Source organism: Cardiocondyla obscurior, linkage group LG19 (genome assembly GCF_019399895.1).
Source record: "Cardiocondyla obscurior isolate alpha-2009 linkage group LG19, Cobs3.1, whole genome shotgun sequence".
In the NCBI taxonomy this organism is placed as follows: Eukaryota; Metazoa; Arthropoda; class Insecta; order Hymenoptera; family Formicidae; genus Cardiocondyla; species Cardiocondyla obscurior.
This window is the reverse complement of record NC_091882.1, coordinates 560,670-577,945: the sequence shown is the minus strand read 5'-3', so window position 1 is coordinate 577,945 and position 17,276 is coordinate 560,670. Positions and strand designations below refer to the sequence as shown.

The 17,276-nt window shown below is 38.1% G+C and overlaps 2 protein-coding genes across 3 annotated transcripts in view; both read left to right on the top strand.

The window, feature by feature from the left end:
* The window catches only part of Qless (decaprenyl diphosphate synthase subunit 1 qless), a 28,182-nt gene extending 15,634 nt beyond the window's left edge, over nt 1-12,548 (top strand). The window contains exons 2-8 of the mRNA XM_070669824.1: nt 3,795-3,947; nt 6,281-6,414; nt 7,371-7,512; nt 9,992-10,081; nt 10,246-10,377; nt 10,557-10,751; nt 10,845-12,548. Coding sequence (XP_070525925.1) covers nt 3,795-3,947; nt 6,281-6,414; nt 7,371-7,512; nt 9,992-10,081; nt 10,246-10,377; nt 10,557-10,751; nt 10,845-11,066 — 1,068 coding nt within the window. The 3' untranslated portion in view covers nt 11,067-12,548. The remainder of the gene's footprint in view (nt 1-3,794; nt 3,948-6,280; nt 6,415-7,370; nt 7,513-9,991; nt 10,082-10,245; nt 10,378-10,556; nt 10,752-10,844) is intronic.
* Nucleotides 12,549-14,237: 1,689 nt separating this feature from the next.
* Nucleotides 14,238-17,249, top strand: LOC139110196 (uncharacterized). Of its 2 annotated transcripts, none has more exons than XM_070669826.1 (7): nt 14,238-14,480; nt 14,558-14,731; nt 14,902-15,104; nt 15,189-15,342; nt 15,451-15,719; nt 15,920-16,138; nt 16,220-17,249. In XM_070669826.1, exons 1-7 carry the CDS (start codon nt 14,432-14,434, stop codon nt 16,271-16,273), a joined length of 1,122 nt encoding a protein of 373 aa, XP_070525927.1. In that variant the 5' UTR covers nt 14,238-14,431; the 3' UTR covers nt 16,274-17,249. The 2 variants fall into 2 exon arrangements, with proteins under 2 accessions (XP_070525927.1, XP_070525928.1); XM_070669827.1 differs by having other exon boundaries at nt 14,239-14,480; nt 14,902-15,098.
* Nucleotides 17,250-17,276: the final 27 nt, after the last annotated feature.

Here is a 17,276-nt window from a genome sequence, read left to right as displayed (position 1 = left end):
GATCATCGACGTAACGTGAGCTATCGGGTATCTTTAACTGTACCTTGGTAAACCGCAACAAAATGTCCTCATCTCTTGAATTATTTATCAATTAGTAGAGTTATGCACGAAGACACTTGCGCGGCCCTAAACGTTCTAACGGCAACCTAATTAACGAACATATTAAAAACATTATTAATTCCAATCGTATGGAAATTAATTCATAATTAAAAATATCGAAATGTATCATGAATTACAACGTCCCATATGTATTTCAGTACCTTAAAATTCCACCAAGGTACCGCTTACCTTTCCGCTTTTAGCGGCTGCATTTAATCGCGATCCGTCTCGCTGTAATGCCTTTTAATAATTCGAAAACGATCAATCTTTTGAGATTTATATTTAATTTCGTGAGCCACTTGACTTCCCGGATGAGAGAATCTATAAAAGAAACGTTTAGTATTCCGAGAACAGTCACGTAGTTTTTTCTTTTTTTTTTCTTTTTTTTTACAGGCCGCTAATGGTGAGCGCAGACGAGTGGTCGTCACACTTTTTATTAGTGAGAGTCACACCGGAGGGATTTAGGAGAGTCTCGGTATGCCGGTCTAGTGTGACTCTCCACTTTAAAGTTATGCCAGTTGTTACGTGATATCATGTGACAAGCGGCTTTCATAATGATACGATAGCGATCTGGCCGTCGACGGGTCCGGGGCGTGCATCCTCGCGTTAAATAAACGCGCCGTTGCATCTACGTGCGCGGCAAATCAAACCGTCCGTATGTGCGGTGGGTGTTATCAGCCGCGCGATAATTCAAAATCGCTCTCGTGAATCGGCGGCGCTTATGAATGAAAAAGCTTCCACGATCCGTCATCTGTGACGACATCGCGGCGCGGCGGTGACGGCGCTCGGGAACGGATGGACCGCTTTCACATCCCAGCATCTTCGCGTCGTTACCCCAATTTCCCTGGGCGTCGTAGCCTGTTGTTCGGCCGGCAGCGTGAAAGTTGCATTCCAAAAATATACGCGTCGAAAATTTAACGAGCCGCCGCCGGATGCGCGCCTCGGGCGTCGTTTTTGCGACGAAACGCCGGGCGTTCTGTCCGGCGGCGATCGGTATCGGCGTGGACGTAGTGCGAAGTGGAAACCGCGCCAAGTGGACCGTTAATAATAACGGGCATTAGGCTAACATAAGTTGTAGGCCGAAGGAACGTTTCGCGCATTCACGCCGCTCGCCCCCGCCTCGTTTTCTTTTTTATTTTTACGTTTTTTTCCCCCTTTTTTTTTTCTTTTTTTCCTCCTTCGCGAATTCACGATTTCCTTTGACGTTAGCCTTGATGTCGAATTACGCGCTCGCGGGAGAGACCGGTAAAAGTCAGATGCAGTGAACTTGCCTGCTGCCTGTCGCGGCTGATTATCTAGGAATGTAACGAGCGGCGAACGTACACGGACGTCGTCAGATACGCATGGACACGCATTAAACACGATTGTTGCTTAACGTTACAAATCCTCCCGGACAGAAAAACCCGGCGGCTCTTGCCGTTTCAAATTGAGATGTGACAATTTGGGTCACAGGATCGTCTCTCGAAATACCTAGTCGATGGACCGTCCCTTCGTTATCGGCGCATTTACATCGAAATCTTCGTCGGCTACTTATAGCATGTAAATTAGATTGCGTAAAACATGTGTTTTGCATATATATATTTTTTTTTTTGCGCATCTTTACACGTGTACTTTATACATATATATATGGCGACACTATTAGGTCACAGGAGGGAAGAGTGCGTGTTTGAGGTCTGCTCAAGTTAATGCTATCTAACATAAGAGCGGTCGCTAGCGAGCGAAAGGATTCGATTTCATGGTTACGTTACTCACGTTGGATTTTTTTTTCTCCCTCGTTTATAGCCGCAAGTTGTTTATATAGCTCGCAATAAAAATATTAATAAGAAGATTATAGACGACGTTCTACCGCGAGCTCAAGTACCGTAAGAAAAGTTGTTCTCCAAGGTCAAGCAAGGCGCAATTATACGGTTCTGCACACAAACCGGGTTAACGGCACGCATTGTTTTTGCCGGACCGAAGGGTTGCGATAAAAAAAAAGAAAAAAAAGGGGAGGGTGACTTGTGTTAATTACACCACACGCTCGGGAAATCGCGATCGGCCGCGGCTAATTATTGTCAGGATCTCGTAAGCCAGATTCACAAGGTTGCCAGTCGCCGGCAGTTATATTGCATTACCACACACGTCAACATACTTCTCTGTAGGCTGCGAGCGTTGTTATTAGCCTGTCGGTTAGTTAAACGTTCCACGGTGCGAAATCTATTTGCGCGTGGAAAGAGAGAGAGAAAGAAAAAGGAGAAAAAAAAAGCCGAAAGAATTTCCACCCGCTTGCTCGATCTATCATTCAGTCGTATGGACATACACGATTTTTAAATACGTTTCGGAAGATTTTCTTTTAACTTGGGACTTGTCCTTTGTGAAGAGGGATGCAGACGATTTGAACGGGATGATTTAAACCTCACGCGTGAAGAAACGAATAATATAATCAATTTAAGCTAGAAATACTTGTAATATAATGTTTTATTATTCATCCCATTTATTTGACACGCAAGGGAATCAAAGCGATCGCGCGACGCGTCACCGAACTGAAGACGAAACTGGCTCTTGATAACGGTCCACCGAACGTGGAATATCTTTATTTTTACGTAATAGACTCCCTTCGGTACGGAATACCGAGAAATCGCGGTGAATCGCGAGATCCGATGGCGAAAGGGGACATCGTTGTGTACAGAGCGAAAGAATGCAGCCGTTCCTTCGACCGCGAGTAAGCAGCTGGGAAACACGAGGTGTCGGCAACCACCTGCGTTCCTCCACTAATGAAAAAGGTTACGGGGATAAATAGGCTCGGTCAATAACTCTTTATGCAAATAATCGCGGCTCGAACTCGAGCTAGACCGCGCGAGCCGCATGCGAATGCAAATAATTCAAGATAGAGATCTGGCGCGAGCATATGCGAACAATGTCAGGAAAGGAACGTAAAGATAATGAAATGCCCGATAGTTTTATCAGACGTCGCTTTATCTGGTTGACGCATTCGATTATCTTTGTCTTTGAACGTTTGTCTTGAATTATCTGTGGTTTATCGTCGATATCAGGCGCTAATTGACGACGTTTTACCTACACGTTTCTTTCTTCCTTTCAAGATTGATTAGCGGCGTGTTCTTCGGGATTTATTTATAATCTATAAGACTCGTCGGCCGGGGATATGAATGGACCGCGTTAATTATCGTCTTCTCGCGAAGCACGTAATCAGGGAATGTTAATTAGCGTGTTCTTTTCGGAGCGGTGAGTGCTGTGACGCCGCGGTCGTGTTGCAAGAAGTAGTAGTCGTTTGAATAGGGTCAGACCGTGGCGGCAGTGGTTTATCATGCGTTGCATCGGACATGTACATGACACAGAAATATCTCTGCCCACATTAACGCGGGATGCTTTGCGTGTTAAATAATTATTTAGAAATGCCGCGGCACCGTCGCGCTCGACGATTCTTTCCCTCCTCCCGCGTTTGAAATTTAATTTAAATTGAAATAAAAAATGATAAATAATATGCATTACAATAAGAAATTTATAGGACGTGTACACGTAAGATGTTTTACCATTTTAATGTTAGGAATGACGTTTAAATGTTCGAATAGAGTAAATATTTGTTCCGATGATATTACGCAGTTAATCCCGATGGCATAATATAAGTTTATTTTCAATATTTGACGTAATACAGAACTTTCTTTTTTTTTATTTTATTTCTTCTTCTTCATTTGCAGAACAAAACGAACTCGCAGGACAGCAGGATAGGTCTCGCGAGAGCAACGAGCACTATGCAAACGCAAATGCCTGGATCTTTGCCCGATTACCAAATCGATCCTTATAGACTCGTGGAAGACGACCTTAAGGACATATTCGACGACATACACCTGGTAACGTACCTTATTAATTTAATTTAATTAGAAAGTAGGATTTTCACTTTCAGCTTGTTTCGTTGTAGAAAAGTTTGAGCCCGTAATAAATAAAATACGAGCGCGTCACATTTTTCTGCAGGCTTATTTTTCATTCCGTGGACGCGCCACGAAAATCGGCGTCGACTCGAGATACGAAACAGTGGTCGGATCCGTAAAGGTCTTAGCTTTTCCTCCGTCAAATTTTCACCAATATCAACAATCGTAGTAATTATGTAAAATCAATGACGACAATACGCTGTTAGTCACGAGCAAGAGTGTACGAATTAGTTATGTAAAAGAAGCCGAAGGCTATTAATCCTCATTCCTACGAGGAGGCGAATTGTCATTCACGTAGATAGCCTCGAGAAACTTTCGGGAAGTAAAATAGCATACCGTCCAGCTATTTATGTAATTGACTTCATCGATATTACGTACACCGGACTATTGTGAAACTGTGCTGGCCAGCTCTAAGACGAGCCCAATGGTGCGGCAAAAAAATTGCATGCATTAAAACGGAGTAATTAGATAAGATTGCGTAATCGAGCAGCATTGATTTCACATGATTGTCCCGTTAGCTGATATCGGTGCATAGTAACGACACGCACATGACATTTTTCGCAATTCCGATCGTTCGTTTTTTTTCTTTTTCTATTTTTTTTTTGCTCAGATTCGCGCTCGAGAGAATGTAGAGCCTTTCAATTAATTTTTAATAAGATATACATAAATTTTTTTTTCATATTTATCTAAATTATTAATTTTTGTCACGTTTTCTTCAAGTCTGTAAAATATCGTATCCTCTATGATAATTTATCTAACTGTAAGTTATTTTCAGAAGCAATATTTCTTTTAAAATAAATTTCCTCAGACTTGGAGTAATATTGATTTTACGGACTAGATATTTATCTTTCAATATACTTTTTTCTTCCTGGTATTAAATACTCACTGGATTTAATTAATACTTACAACGTTACGTTCCAGTCATAAAGTTCTATTGAAAGTTTTAGTTCTGTTTAGTTATTTAAATTTTAAAATAAATTTTAGGTTCAAAGAAATCATTAACGCTTGATATTATGGGTGCAGTCCTGTTATTCTCAATTAGAAGACAATTTATATCGACGTGGGTTGAACGTTTCTTCTTCTTCTTCTTTTTTTTATGTCTTTTATGACAAGAACAATCGTTAAAAAGTACTTTTATAAATATTGATGAGAAGCCAGAATTTTCACGCAGCGGCGCCTCTGCAAGGCGCTCCGGCCCGCAAGCGAAAGCAGCTCGACTTCACGGTCTGCATATGGTCGAGAGGAGAACTTTTACTCACGATCGCACGGCAAACAGCGATCGTGAAATTCGCCCAATCTGCGAAGACGATGCTATTCACCAGGATGGCCGCCGTGCGCTTTACTATACGTAAAAACGCCCGGGATTTCGCCATCTCAAATTATCGCGAAACTCCACCGGACGTATTCTTAATTATCGAAATTGCCGGCGTGACGCGCTTGGGGGTGGGGAGGGGAGGAGGGCAACGACTTGACAAATTGTCAACATTAACCAGAACGTCGGCGAAACAAAAGAAATTGCCTTCAACGAACCGTCGTAACTTCAACGCTGGCTCGTCACTTGATTTGAGGAAAGTTAGAGAAATCGGCTATTAGTATCGCGGGCGTAGTAACCCGAGCGATATCGAATCTCCTCAGGTTCGCCAGACTCGACTTCCGGTCGCGTGTGCCGCGACATTGGCGCAAGCTCGCTGGTAGACGTAAGCGAGCGCGTTCCTGCGGGTCTGGCCAAATTCCAGAAGGTACTTTCGACCGGCGTCGTATCCGGAATTCAAAGCAGCTCGTCCCGATCGGCGCGATTGTCCTCCTTCGTTTATCGCAACGGCAGGCCGTTGTCCGACGCATATTTAATCCGCGGCGCGATCGATCCGCCCCGAAAGGACGAAAGCGACGGGTTTCTCTGATTACGCACTCTATCCGAATAGTTTTTGAATTGCAATCGAAAAAGAGAGATTAGCAGATTACGCTTCGAAAGAACGCAGGAGAAATAGCAAAGACTCGGCGTGAGGCAAGCCTCACTTTGAAGAGCTGACCTGGCGACAAATGAACGGTGATCGGTTCCCTCGCGAGGATTATCCGTCGATTCTGTTAATAAATTATTTAAATTCCAGACAAAGTAATTTTCTTCGCGATTTCATTACGCGCCGTCATTAAGTACGCTCGTCGACCGCCAAGGCAGTCGGCAAATTGTGCTTCTGTTATCCAGATCTGCTTTAGCTATTACAACGTTTATTCGAAGAGACGCATTACTATTTCAGGAACTTGTCAAAGGCACCTCGCAAGCTGAGCTTCAACCTATAAGCACGTACTACTTCGATGGCCAGGGGAAAGCAGTGCGACCCATGTTCACCATACTGATGGCGCGGGCTATTAATTATCACAATGGAAGAAAGTATGTAGGGAAGCATTTCTACACGCGTTTATTTAATTTATCCAAGAAATCTTGATAAACTGCTTGTTCCGAGCTATGGAAATCTAGTAAAACGCAACGACGCGATCTTTCCACTTTCCTCGAGTTAGAAAAAAGGATTAAAAGAAAGCGACGTGTTTGAACAATTAAAAACACGGAAGTGCCTGAAACGTGTATAAAATTCTAAGCGTATTTGTATCAAGTACCGTTCGTTAAACAAAAAAAAAAAAGAAAAAGAAAAAGAAAAAAATGAAAAAAAAATTTAAAGATTGCTGTTTTAATTAAAGTTTCGGAGAAACGGCAAGAGGTGTACGTTAAAGATCTCGGATTTTGAGAACTTCTCGCTTACGTGAGAGAGTTGACTCTTTTTGTTAACACCACGCGGCGGCGAATCTCCGCGTGTATGAAAACGTGTGCTCGCGACGTTTAGAAAGCATTAAAAGTGTCGACAAAGTGGTACGTTAGAGATATCTATGAAAGCGGCGACTGTCTACATACGAGCATACGAATGCATATGAATGGGACGGGCTCCGTGAATGAGAGGCGCATTAACACCTGTCGTAACGTATTAGACTATTTAGGCGTGATTCCATCGCCGACAAGATTTTATTATGCGTCATGTTATTGTTTGAGAAAAAGAGAGAGATGTACCCGAGGCATTCCGCCTCTCCACCCTCCTCTCGCTCGAGTGAAAGCGAATCAAGTTGAGATTTATCAAAGTCCGTTTTAATCTTGTAAAGACGCGGAAATTATCAGACTGAAACAGATACCTTATCTTGTAGAACAAAGTAATTGTCGCTATCAAAATAATTTCAACCTAATATATTTGAAATACATTGGTATTTGAGTGCAATAATTATTTTCGTCAGCAACTACGACAGATAAATTTGTTCTACAGCGAAGAGACTCCCTTTTTTTTTTTTCTTTATTTTTTTCAGCGTTCTCTCGCATTCGCAGCGACAAGTCGCGATGATCTCCGAGATGATCCACAGCGCTTCCTTGTTACACGACGACGTGATTGACCAATCGGACATTCGTCGTGGCAAACCATCAGTTAATGTCGTTTGGAGTCAGAAAAAGGTAAGCTACCTTTTCTTTTTTTTTCTTCTTTCTTTATCTTCTTAATCAACCGACATAATTTTTTATGAATTTGCGGAACTTGTCTTTCCTCATTTTGCAAAAGTATAATATTAAATACATGAAAGATAAATACATGTATTTTAATAGATAAATGTTAAAAAGGAAAAGAAGAAAAAAGAAAGAAAAGAAAAAAAAAAACGAGAGGAAGAATATTATTATTTTTTATCGAAAAATCATCGAAAGTGACCATTATGCGATAGTTAGCGGCGCGGCGACGATGGAAACTCACTCTCTCTCTAAAATAAGCGAGGGAAGAAAGAGGCTAATGCGATTCATGGCCAAGCTGGCCGGCCTTTGCTTTCTCGATTGGGAACCGGAAGCGGATCTCGGCCTCGCTCGTATGGTTCGTAGGAAATACGGAAAATTCGGCGGTGTCGGTGGCGCGGTAAAAGAAAATTAATTAAACGGCCGATTTGTAAGGTACTGAACGAGCGTAAAATTGTTTTCGAAAGTGGCTGCTAATCGCAAGTCAACCTGGCATGCTGAAGTTACATGTATATTAGAAATCGACAGTTGGAACGCGACGCTGGGCGCGTGTGACGCGATCGAAAAACTCTCAAACGCGCGATTAACATACACGACACTTTCGCAATCGCTCGAATTTCATTTGCGCTTTTCCATACTGGCTGCGAGACATTTTCTACCGTTTATTAATTAACTTTCGATCAGCGTTGCGAATGACCGAGCTGCATTTACTATCGGCATTCATTACACAAGTGCGTATATGCGCTAGTAAGTGAAATGAAAGCGCACCATGAAACTGTGCTAGGTCAAGAACGCGCGGAGCTATTGACCAGCAATCGTTACTTTTTCTTTCTCCCTCTCCCTCTCCTCCCCCCCCCCGTCCCGTGCAAAGTGTCTTAAAAGTTCTTTTCTCTTTCCAAGAGAAAAGGATTTCTTCGAAGAATACTGAATTTTGGCATAAAACTGATTATTTAATTGCAGCAAACAGTCTGCTTGATATCTTTCGTTTAGCTTCTCCGTTTGAAATATTCACAGCTTCAGAATTGGAAGATGTTTTAAACTACTGTTCCGCTCGTAAAAAATTAAATTTTATTGAAAAGCTTATCGAATAAAAGTTTCCTTTTTACAACTTTGCGCTTATCAGCGAAGCATTAGTGCAAGTGGCGCAAACTTGTTATATAATTGTGTAGCATTTTCTAAACAGTGACAGATGAAAATGTCAGAGTTACATTAATCATATTTTTCCACGTGTATTGACTTTGCCTTATTTTAATTTTCTAACGATTTATCGTTTTAATATCACTAATTCGATGCGTGTTTGTATATTTTAATCACATGTCGCGCAATAATACGGATCGTAATATTGCTGTAAAAAAAAAAAAAAAAAGGAAAAACAATGACAAGTTCACAATTGCGAAATTTCGCAGATAAAGGCCAAACTGTATTTTAAAAGGTTCCCAGGCACTCCTTAGATTTCACATAGAACGTACGCACATGAGTGCGTAATCATGAAACGCAACAGGATGCGGGATACAGAACGGTTTTACGAGCGCGTTAAAGTAAAGTCAAGGGCGTGTGGAAATAATATTTTTTTTTTGTCATTTTTCTTGCCTTTTTTTCTTGCCATTGTTTTCGTCGACAAGGTTACTAGAAATTGTGCGTTGATAAGTGCATGTAATCTGGAGTCTGCCGTATCAAGTTGCGCGGAGAATTCGCGCGTTAGATAAACGCGAGTACCTAAACGTGCGTTGCAACGCGTTGCAATTTGCGTGATGGGTTCTGATGAATAGCAGGTGCAAACATTACGGGGAATCTCGTAAAGTGTTACAACCTTGGCGCGTGATGGAATTAGCGTCGTTCAGAGAAATGGAAAGCACAACGATGATCACGAAAGTTGCTCCTGGCGTTGTTTCTTCAACGCTGGGTGCATCTCGCCGCCGAGGACAATGCCGGTGTTGAACCGTTGAATTGTGTAACAGCCTCTCGCATTAACGTAGCGCTAATCGTGAGAACTCTCGGCCGCAGTATGTATAATAATTATCTCCGTGTTACACCTGCTAGTAACAAGATTGCATGACGAAGTGGCTCGCATGTAAGTCATCGAGTCAGGTGCGAAAATCAGAATCAACGATCGCGAATCGGGATATACTTGAAAGGAATTAGGAAGAAAGATCTCTCCGATGTGGACGGATCACGTCGGGCTTGACGTTAAATATTGTGATAAATTAAATAAATATCAGAACACGCGCTCTTATCCGTTTTATTAAGCAGATACTTTTTTTCCGGCAGTTCTCTTGACATCATTAATCCATCTTCTCTGCGACTTCGTCTTCTTGTCTTTAATCTTCCTTGAATCTTTGAACACCTCTCGTTATCTTGCCTCGCGACGTGTATCACCCGTTGTCACTTTGTATTATATGAATCATGTTTTCAGATGTAACTGTTTTGTTTTTAGGTGGCTATGGCAGGAAATTATATTTTATCAATCGCCTGCATGATGCTGTCCAGAATTCAAAACGATGACGTGACTATTACTATCAGTCAGGTAAATTATTTGGCTGCGTTTCTGGTTGTTGAAATTAATTCTTTGTTCGCTGGCGAATTTTGCTGGCAGAATGATCAGTTTGTATTTTTTTCGATAGACTTCTAAGACGTAGAAGCAGCTCTTTAGCGGGATATTAAATTAAAATATTTTTCATTATTTCGTAGATTATTTCTGATTTGGTGCAAGGTGAATTTATGCAGCTTGGTTCCAAAGAAACGGAAAACGAAAGGTTTGCGCACTATCTCACAAAGACGTATCGAAAAACAGCTAGCTTAATTGCCAATTGCGTTAAAGCGGTGAGTCGGTACACAGTATAAGGTGAACAAAGTCCATTTTTTGGAACAGCTATAAATTATAAATTATTAATTATTATCTTTTTATTATTTATTAATAATTAATATAATTTTTTTTTTACATATCTATTATTTATTATTATATTAATTATTATTATTAATTATATTAATTACTATTTCAGGCCGCTATTCTTTCCGAGGTCGATGACCGCACGATAGAGATGGCCTTCCAATACGGTCGAAATGTTGGCTTAGCTTTCCAATTAGTGGACGATCTTCTGGATTTTGTGGCTTCTTCGTCAGCTATGGGTAAACCCACAGCCGCTGACCTAAGACTTGGCCTAGCCACGGCTCCAGTGCTCTTTGCTTGCGAACGGGTTAGTAACTAAAATATCCGACGAATTGCGATAAAACTCTAATCTTTTTATCAATTGCATCAAGTATATAAATTCAAATCGATGTTGTTACAGTATCCGGAATTGAATGCGATGATCATGCGCCGTTTCCAAGAGCCCGGAGATGTTGAGAAAGCTTTCGAATTGGTTCACGAATCTAACGGTCTCGAACAAACAAGATTTTTGGCGAAGAAGCACTGTGCGGAAGCAAACAAGATCGCACAGTCCTTTGCTAAGAGTCCTTATCAGAGGGCATTGATCATTATGACGGATTTGGTCATCAACCGTATGAAATAGCATCGCGAAAAGTACAGATTTAGCAAGTGGAAGATCGATTTTATATATATTTATAAATTATACTGGACGCGGGAAACAATTAGTACAATTCTCTCGAATTTTATCAGTTGGATGCAGGGATTGTATCGAAGACATTTTTTTTTTTTTCCACATACAACGTTGCACCACTGGCCGAAAGTATATCTTGTTATAAATAATTATACTTAAATTTTTATAAAACATTATGTGTCGAATAAGAGTATTTTCTTTGCCGCTATAAACAGTGGTGGTGTGACATTGTTATGTGATTAGTATATTAGTGTATAACGTTAATGCGTATCATCGCATTGCCGACTCTGAGTTCATACCTCATCCGAAGGGAAAAAAAAAATTATGAAGGCATCCGAAGCCCCGTAACGTATTTACGAAAGTGCCTCTGCCTTTTTCAGAGGACTTTGTCGACATGCGAATTTAAGTTGTCTGGAAAAATGCAGAAATTGCACTTTATGATGAAAGTGCCTAGGCATTACGTTTACTTGGCCTGTGTGTGAGGAAAAGAGCACGTATTACCTGATTTTATAAATCGTTAACCGATCATGTAAATAAAATAATTTAGCGTTAGTATCAATGTATTAGCATCGATAATCTATTCTGTTACATCTCTTTTATTATCCGGCTTTTAAAATGAGAATAATACACAAGCCAAATTGCTCTGTTTTGAAAATGTACTTATTGTACAATTAAGAATAATTATTGTACTATAATATCCCAAGAAAATTCCTTGCTTCTTTAAAAAAAATTTTTAACTTGAGATTTTACTTTAACAAAAATCAAACTAAAAATTGAAAATATATAATAATGGCAAACGTACAGAATTAACATTATAATAAGAGATCTTCAGTGTTTATTGTAACCAACCAATTAAATGCAGTAGGTACATATTTTTGATAAAGCAAAACGTAAAGCAAAGTATAATTTTTATTACAGTTGTAAAAATATATTGTAAAAATAAATAGTAAGACATGCCAATATTAATTTTTATCGACAATCCAATTTAAGATTTTGCTAAAATCAGTGCGAAGAATATTTGCCAAAGAAGACTAGTTGGTCTTTCTTTTCTTTTCAGCTAGATGCATTAGCAAAAATTAATTTCGATTGTTGTGTAATAAACTTTATCTGCCTTTAAGTTTTAGAATGCGAATGTCATCGAATTTTATTATTTTCGAAATTCTTTTTTTGTAATTCTTTTTTATTTAGACACTGTTCATTAAGAATAGAATAATTTTTGCCACATTTTGCTTAATAGGTGAACTGCTCAAAATATTAATTATTTGATATGTAAGTATAATAAATAATCTAATGTATAATAATTTATATTTATGAGAATGTATATAATTGTTTAAAATGTTACACAATACAAGCATTAACTAAAAACCATGTAATTATGATCAAATATAGGATTGTAATAAATTAATAGGATAAGTACATAACGCAAAGAGAGAAGCGCAACCGGAACTGTCGATCTCCTCCATACGTTTTGCAATAATTTATTTAAATTTCGTAAGAAATGTGTAAAAGATTATTCCAAGATATGTTAATATTCAAAGATACTTAAGAAAGTATGGCATCTTAACAAAACATAATTGTGATAAAGCATACGCCGATAATTTTTGTTTTCTAGTTGCTAAATATATATACATACATCCGCGTTACGTTCTCAAAAGTTAAAGAATATTTAAATTCGCACATTTTTAACACTTAAAAATTTAATTAAAAAAATTTTACTTAATGTAGGTAGAATGTGCTGCAACAATGCAATGCGTAAAACAGATCTGATAAATTAAAATGTCTATTAAACGTCACTACCATCTTTTTAAACGTCCAAATCGTCTCGGTGTTTATTCTTAACTTAAGAAAAGTAATAACATAAGCTCGATTTTAAACAAATACGTTGCTCTAATTTATAATTTAATCTACCAGACATTTATATGTTAAATTTATATTAAAAAAAAAAAAGAAATGAAAAACTTTATATATCGATCGAATTGTTATATTTGACAAAACGTAATTTTTAAAAGGCATCTTAAAAAAATTTATAGTCTACTTTTCACTTACTTTCTTGAGTCGATGTTGTATTTCTGAGTTAGTAAATTGTGTTTTCTTAATTTTCATTGTCGTAAAAATTTTGGAAAAGCAATTAACGATGAATAACAGATTGGATTTGTATTCCGTACCGAGAAGTAATGTACAATTAAGAAATTAGATTTTCAAACATGTGTACACAGCAGGAACATGGTACAATACTATTCATACATCATATATGTTATAACATTCGTGTATTAATTTACGTTATTGTAAAACCTTAAGTTAAATATAAGCTATGTGTTGGGGATCATTAAATTCAATTATATAAGTTTTTTAAATGTGCAAAAAAAATACACATGTATATTTTAAAACTGAATTTACTTGCATTACTTACATACTTACGCGATGAATGCGCACGGTTTGTTCTAGTGACTATAAAGCAATTGTTTTAAAATATATATTTACGTGCGATAGATCGTCTGATTAAACTAGAGTTGTAATATACGACTAAAAAAATAAGAATTCTAATTTGGCATCAACTGACTCCCATCACTACTACCTTGATCTGCCGGTGGCGAATTTATAATACTTAATATTGTTATAAAGTATACATTATACAATATTATAAATTATATTTAATCATGGATTACAATGAAAGCAAAACGGTAATTTAATTATGCGCTTATTTAAATAATTAAAAAAATTAAAACGAACCAAGATGACAAATTTCTTAATTCAGGGATTTCGCGGTGTCGAGCATCTCAAATGATTCCAAATCGATCGAAAACGCTCAGGAGCTATCACTGATCTCTATCTTACACTGTAACATAGGTATCAAAGGTATCAAGAAGTATCAAAAGTATAGATGGAGCAAGCTGACGGCACGGAGGCTGGTTTTCCCTCCATTTCGAAGCAACGCCTTTTTTGTAATGGCCGCTACGAAATTCGCGGGAACGGAGCTCGCTAATTATTGGTTCATAATGACCAATCAAGTGATATAATTTTTTCCTTTAGTTCTGAGAGAGCTCGCTACGAACCGTCACCGTCGCCCGGTGGCAAGTCGAGCCAGTCGAGGTAAAATTATACCGATGGAAGTCGACTGTGGTCGACCGCCACCGGCAAATCGAGGTGGTGATGGGATTCAATCGTCATTTTATTTTCCAGTAATTCGATAGTGGCGAGAGACCGGTTGAGGTCACCGGTGAGTTCGAAGTACTCCGGAGTGTGTCATTGACCAGCTGCTTGCCGTGAGGATTGCGGGGAAACGGCGGAACGGTCGAGGAATTAAATGACAAGCGACCATGGCAACGCTTACCTGCGATAAGAAGGCGAGAGTAATCGTTCTAGGAGGTGAGGTATCTGCATACGTCGGTTGCGCGGAGCGGAAGAATGATAAGAGGAAAATATTTATCTTGCTCTGGTTGCAGGATGCGGTTTCATCGGCCGCAACCTCGTGGAGTATCTGCTGAATAATGATTTGGTATCTTACGTGCGGGTCGTAGACAAGGTGCCACCGCAAACCGCCTGGCTGAATGCAAATCATCAGCGGCTGTTCGAGCACAGTTTGCTCGAGTTTAAAAGCGCTAATTTGATTAACACAGGTGCGTACGATCTCTAAGTACACGAGAGAAGTCTTGCTGAATTAATTAATTTGTCGCCGTAATATTTAAAGGATATAAATTTTTAAGTTTTTTTGCCGAGTTTCTTTTTGTTATTTGTAGATACGTATTGTAATATATAAGATAACTTATTTTTTAATTATTTATTAAAGCATCGTGTCAAAATGCATTTTTATCTGACGAGCCTATCGATTACGTGTTCAACTGCGCCGGAGAGACGAAGAGTGGCCTCACAGATCCAGTGTATAAAGAGGGAATTTATAAACTGAGCATAAACTGTGCGCAGCAAGCCGCAAAAATCGGAGCCTTGCGTTACGTAGAGATATCTGCAGGCAACGTTAATGTCTCGGTAAAGGTATTCCTTTAAATAATGCACACTTAAAATTTTAATATTATATAAATATTAATTATTGGTATTAATTATTGTGCAATATCACAGGCTCCTCTCAAAGAAAATGAGGTTGGAGAACCATGGACATTTGTTACAAAATACAAGTTACAAGTAGAATATGAATTGAGAAATATACCGGATCTGAAATACACCATACTCAGACCCGCTATCGTATATGGTTGCGGTGATAAAAACGGCCTAGGTAATTGTAAAACATAAATTCTTTTTGTAGTATATTTTGTTATTTAGAAAATTATTTCTTAGTTTTATATAAAAAAAAAAAAGTAAAGGAACATTCGGCAATTTATAGCACCAAGATTGGTAGTGGGCGCGGTTTACAAGCATTTAGGAGAAATGATGAAGTTACTCTGGGGACCGGATCTTCATATGAATACAGTTCACGTCAAAGATGTTGCTAGAGCTATCTGGCATGTAACTAGCAGACCAGAAACAATAGGCCAAACGTATAATCTCGTAGACGAAGGAGATTCTACTCAAGGTTCCATCAGTGCCATAGTCTCGGAATTGTTTAATATAAATCACGATTATTGGGGTATGGTGATGTCTTCAGTGGTTAAAGTATGCAGGATTTTATTTTTAATATATTACATATATGTATACACAGAATATTATATTGCAGTGTCAAAAAAAAAAAAAAAATTAAGACCATGTGTACTCATAGTTTACCAGTTTCAATTTAATGATATTTTATGACGTTCGAAAAGATGTATTAAGATTTTATAAAAATGCTTTAATTAATATATAAATTTTTTTTTCAGACTGATATGAGCTCCATTGTCGAACGGATAAACGATAAGCACATGGGCCCTTGGGCGGAAGCTTGTCGTAAAGATGGAGTGGAGAACAGTCCATTATCTCCATATATAGATCAAGAACTGCTATATGATAAGCACTTGTACTTACAGCCTGGAAAGCTGACAAACACTACGGGATTTACGTACCTGTACCCTACATTAACAAAAGATGCTCTTATCGAGGTGAATATAATTAATTTTTATAAACCGGTCTTGAAATGAAAGCGCGTGAAATACATAAAAAAAATGTATATGGATTTACAGGTACTTAACGATTATGTGAGCATGAGAATCTTTCCGCATTCCTTGGTCTTATAAATTTAGCAATACCGACTGCCGAATTAAAATATCGATCAATTCTCTTTTACACGAGGATGTTATCAGTCAACATATATACACCGAGCGTCGTTTCACCTTGTGCCTAGAGAAGGGTTCTATAGAAGTTATATATATATTCTATTATACACGTTATACATCTTTTACTTGACGTTTTACAAGTCAGCAAATAATGCTAAATGAGTTTTATAAAAAAAAAAAAATATGCATATATTCGAATATTTCGTAGACGGCCTGTTGCCAATGTGATAAACTAGCAATTAATGTACTTAATTTTATAGCTGTGGAAGCACAGGACTTTTTCGCATCTTAGAGATAGCTAGTCAAACAGTGACGTCTAAGAATTCAGAATAACATTCTTATACACATAAACAGTCATAAGTATAAGAATACCTAAATTCAAGACGTTCTGAATTAATTTCGATAGATATTTTAGATAATTATTTAGTCAAAAAGAATGCTTTTGTAATACCATTTTCGCAAGACTGTACCAATGACATTGTTCAGCATCTGTACACTTTTAATATTGCTACAAGTACATAACAAGAGATCATCTTATACATTTGTTACATTCCATGATGCGCATCTTCCACAATGCTGTGAATCAATTAAGTCTTTCTATTGAAACTGTTATACGCATAATTTTATTGTTAATAATTCTCAAGTATATACGACCTAAACGATTGTATTAAGTACAAACACTGTTAGAGAGAGGTAAGTTTATATGATATTCCTACAAAGAATATTCCTTTTATTGATATTATATGAATAATTCTTTATATTGTTAGATTTACATATACGAACTGTGTGCGTTTGCACAATATGAACTTCGTATAAAACAAGAGTTAATTATTGGCCTTTGAATATTCCATAAAGGCATTATAAGTACCACATTTTCTTCATTTTGTTGTTAATATTGCTGTAAATTCTTTGATAATAAAGTTGCTCCAATTACAAATTAATTCCTAATCCGTTGTGAAACCCT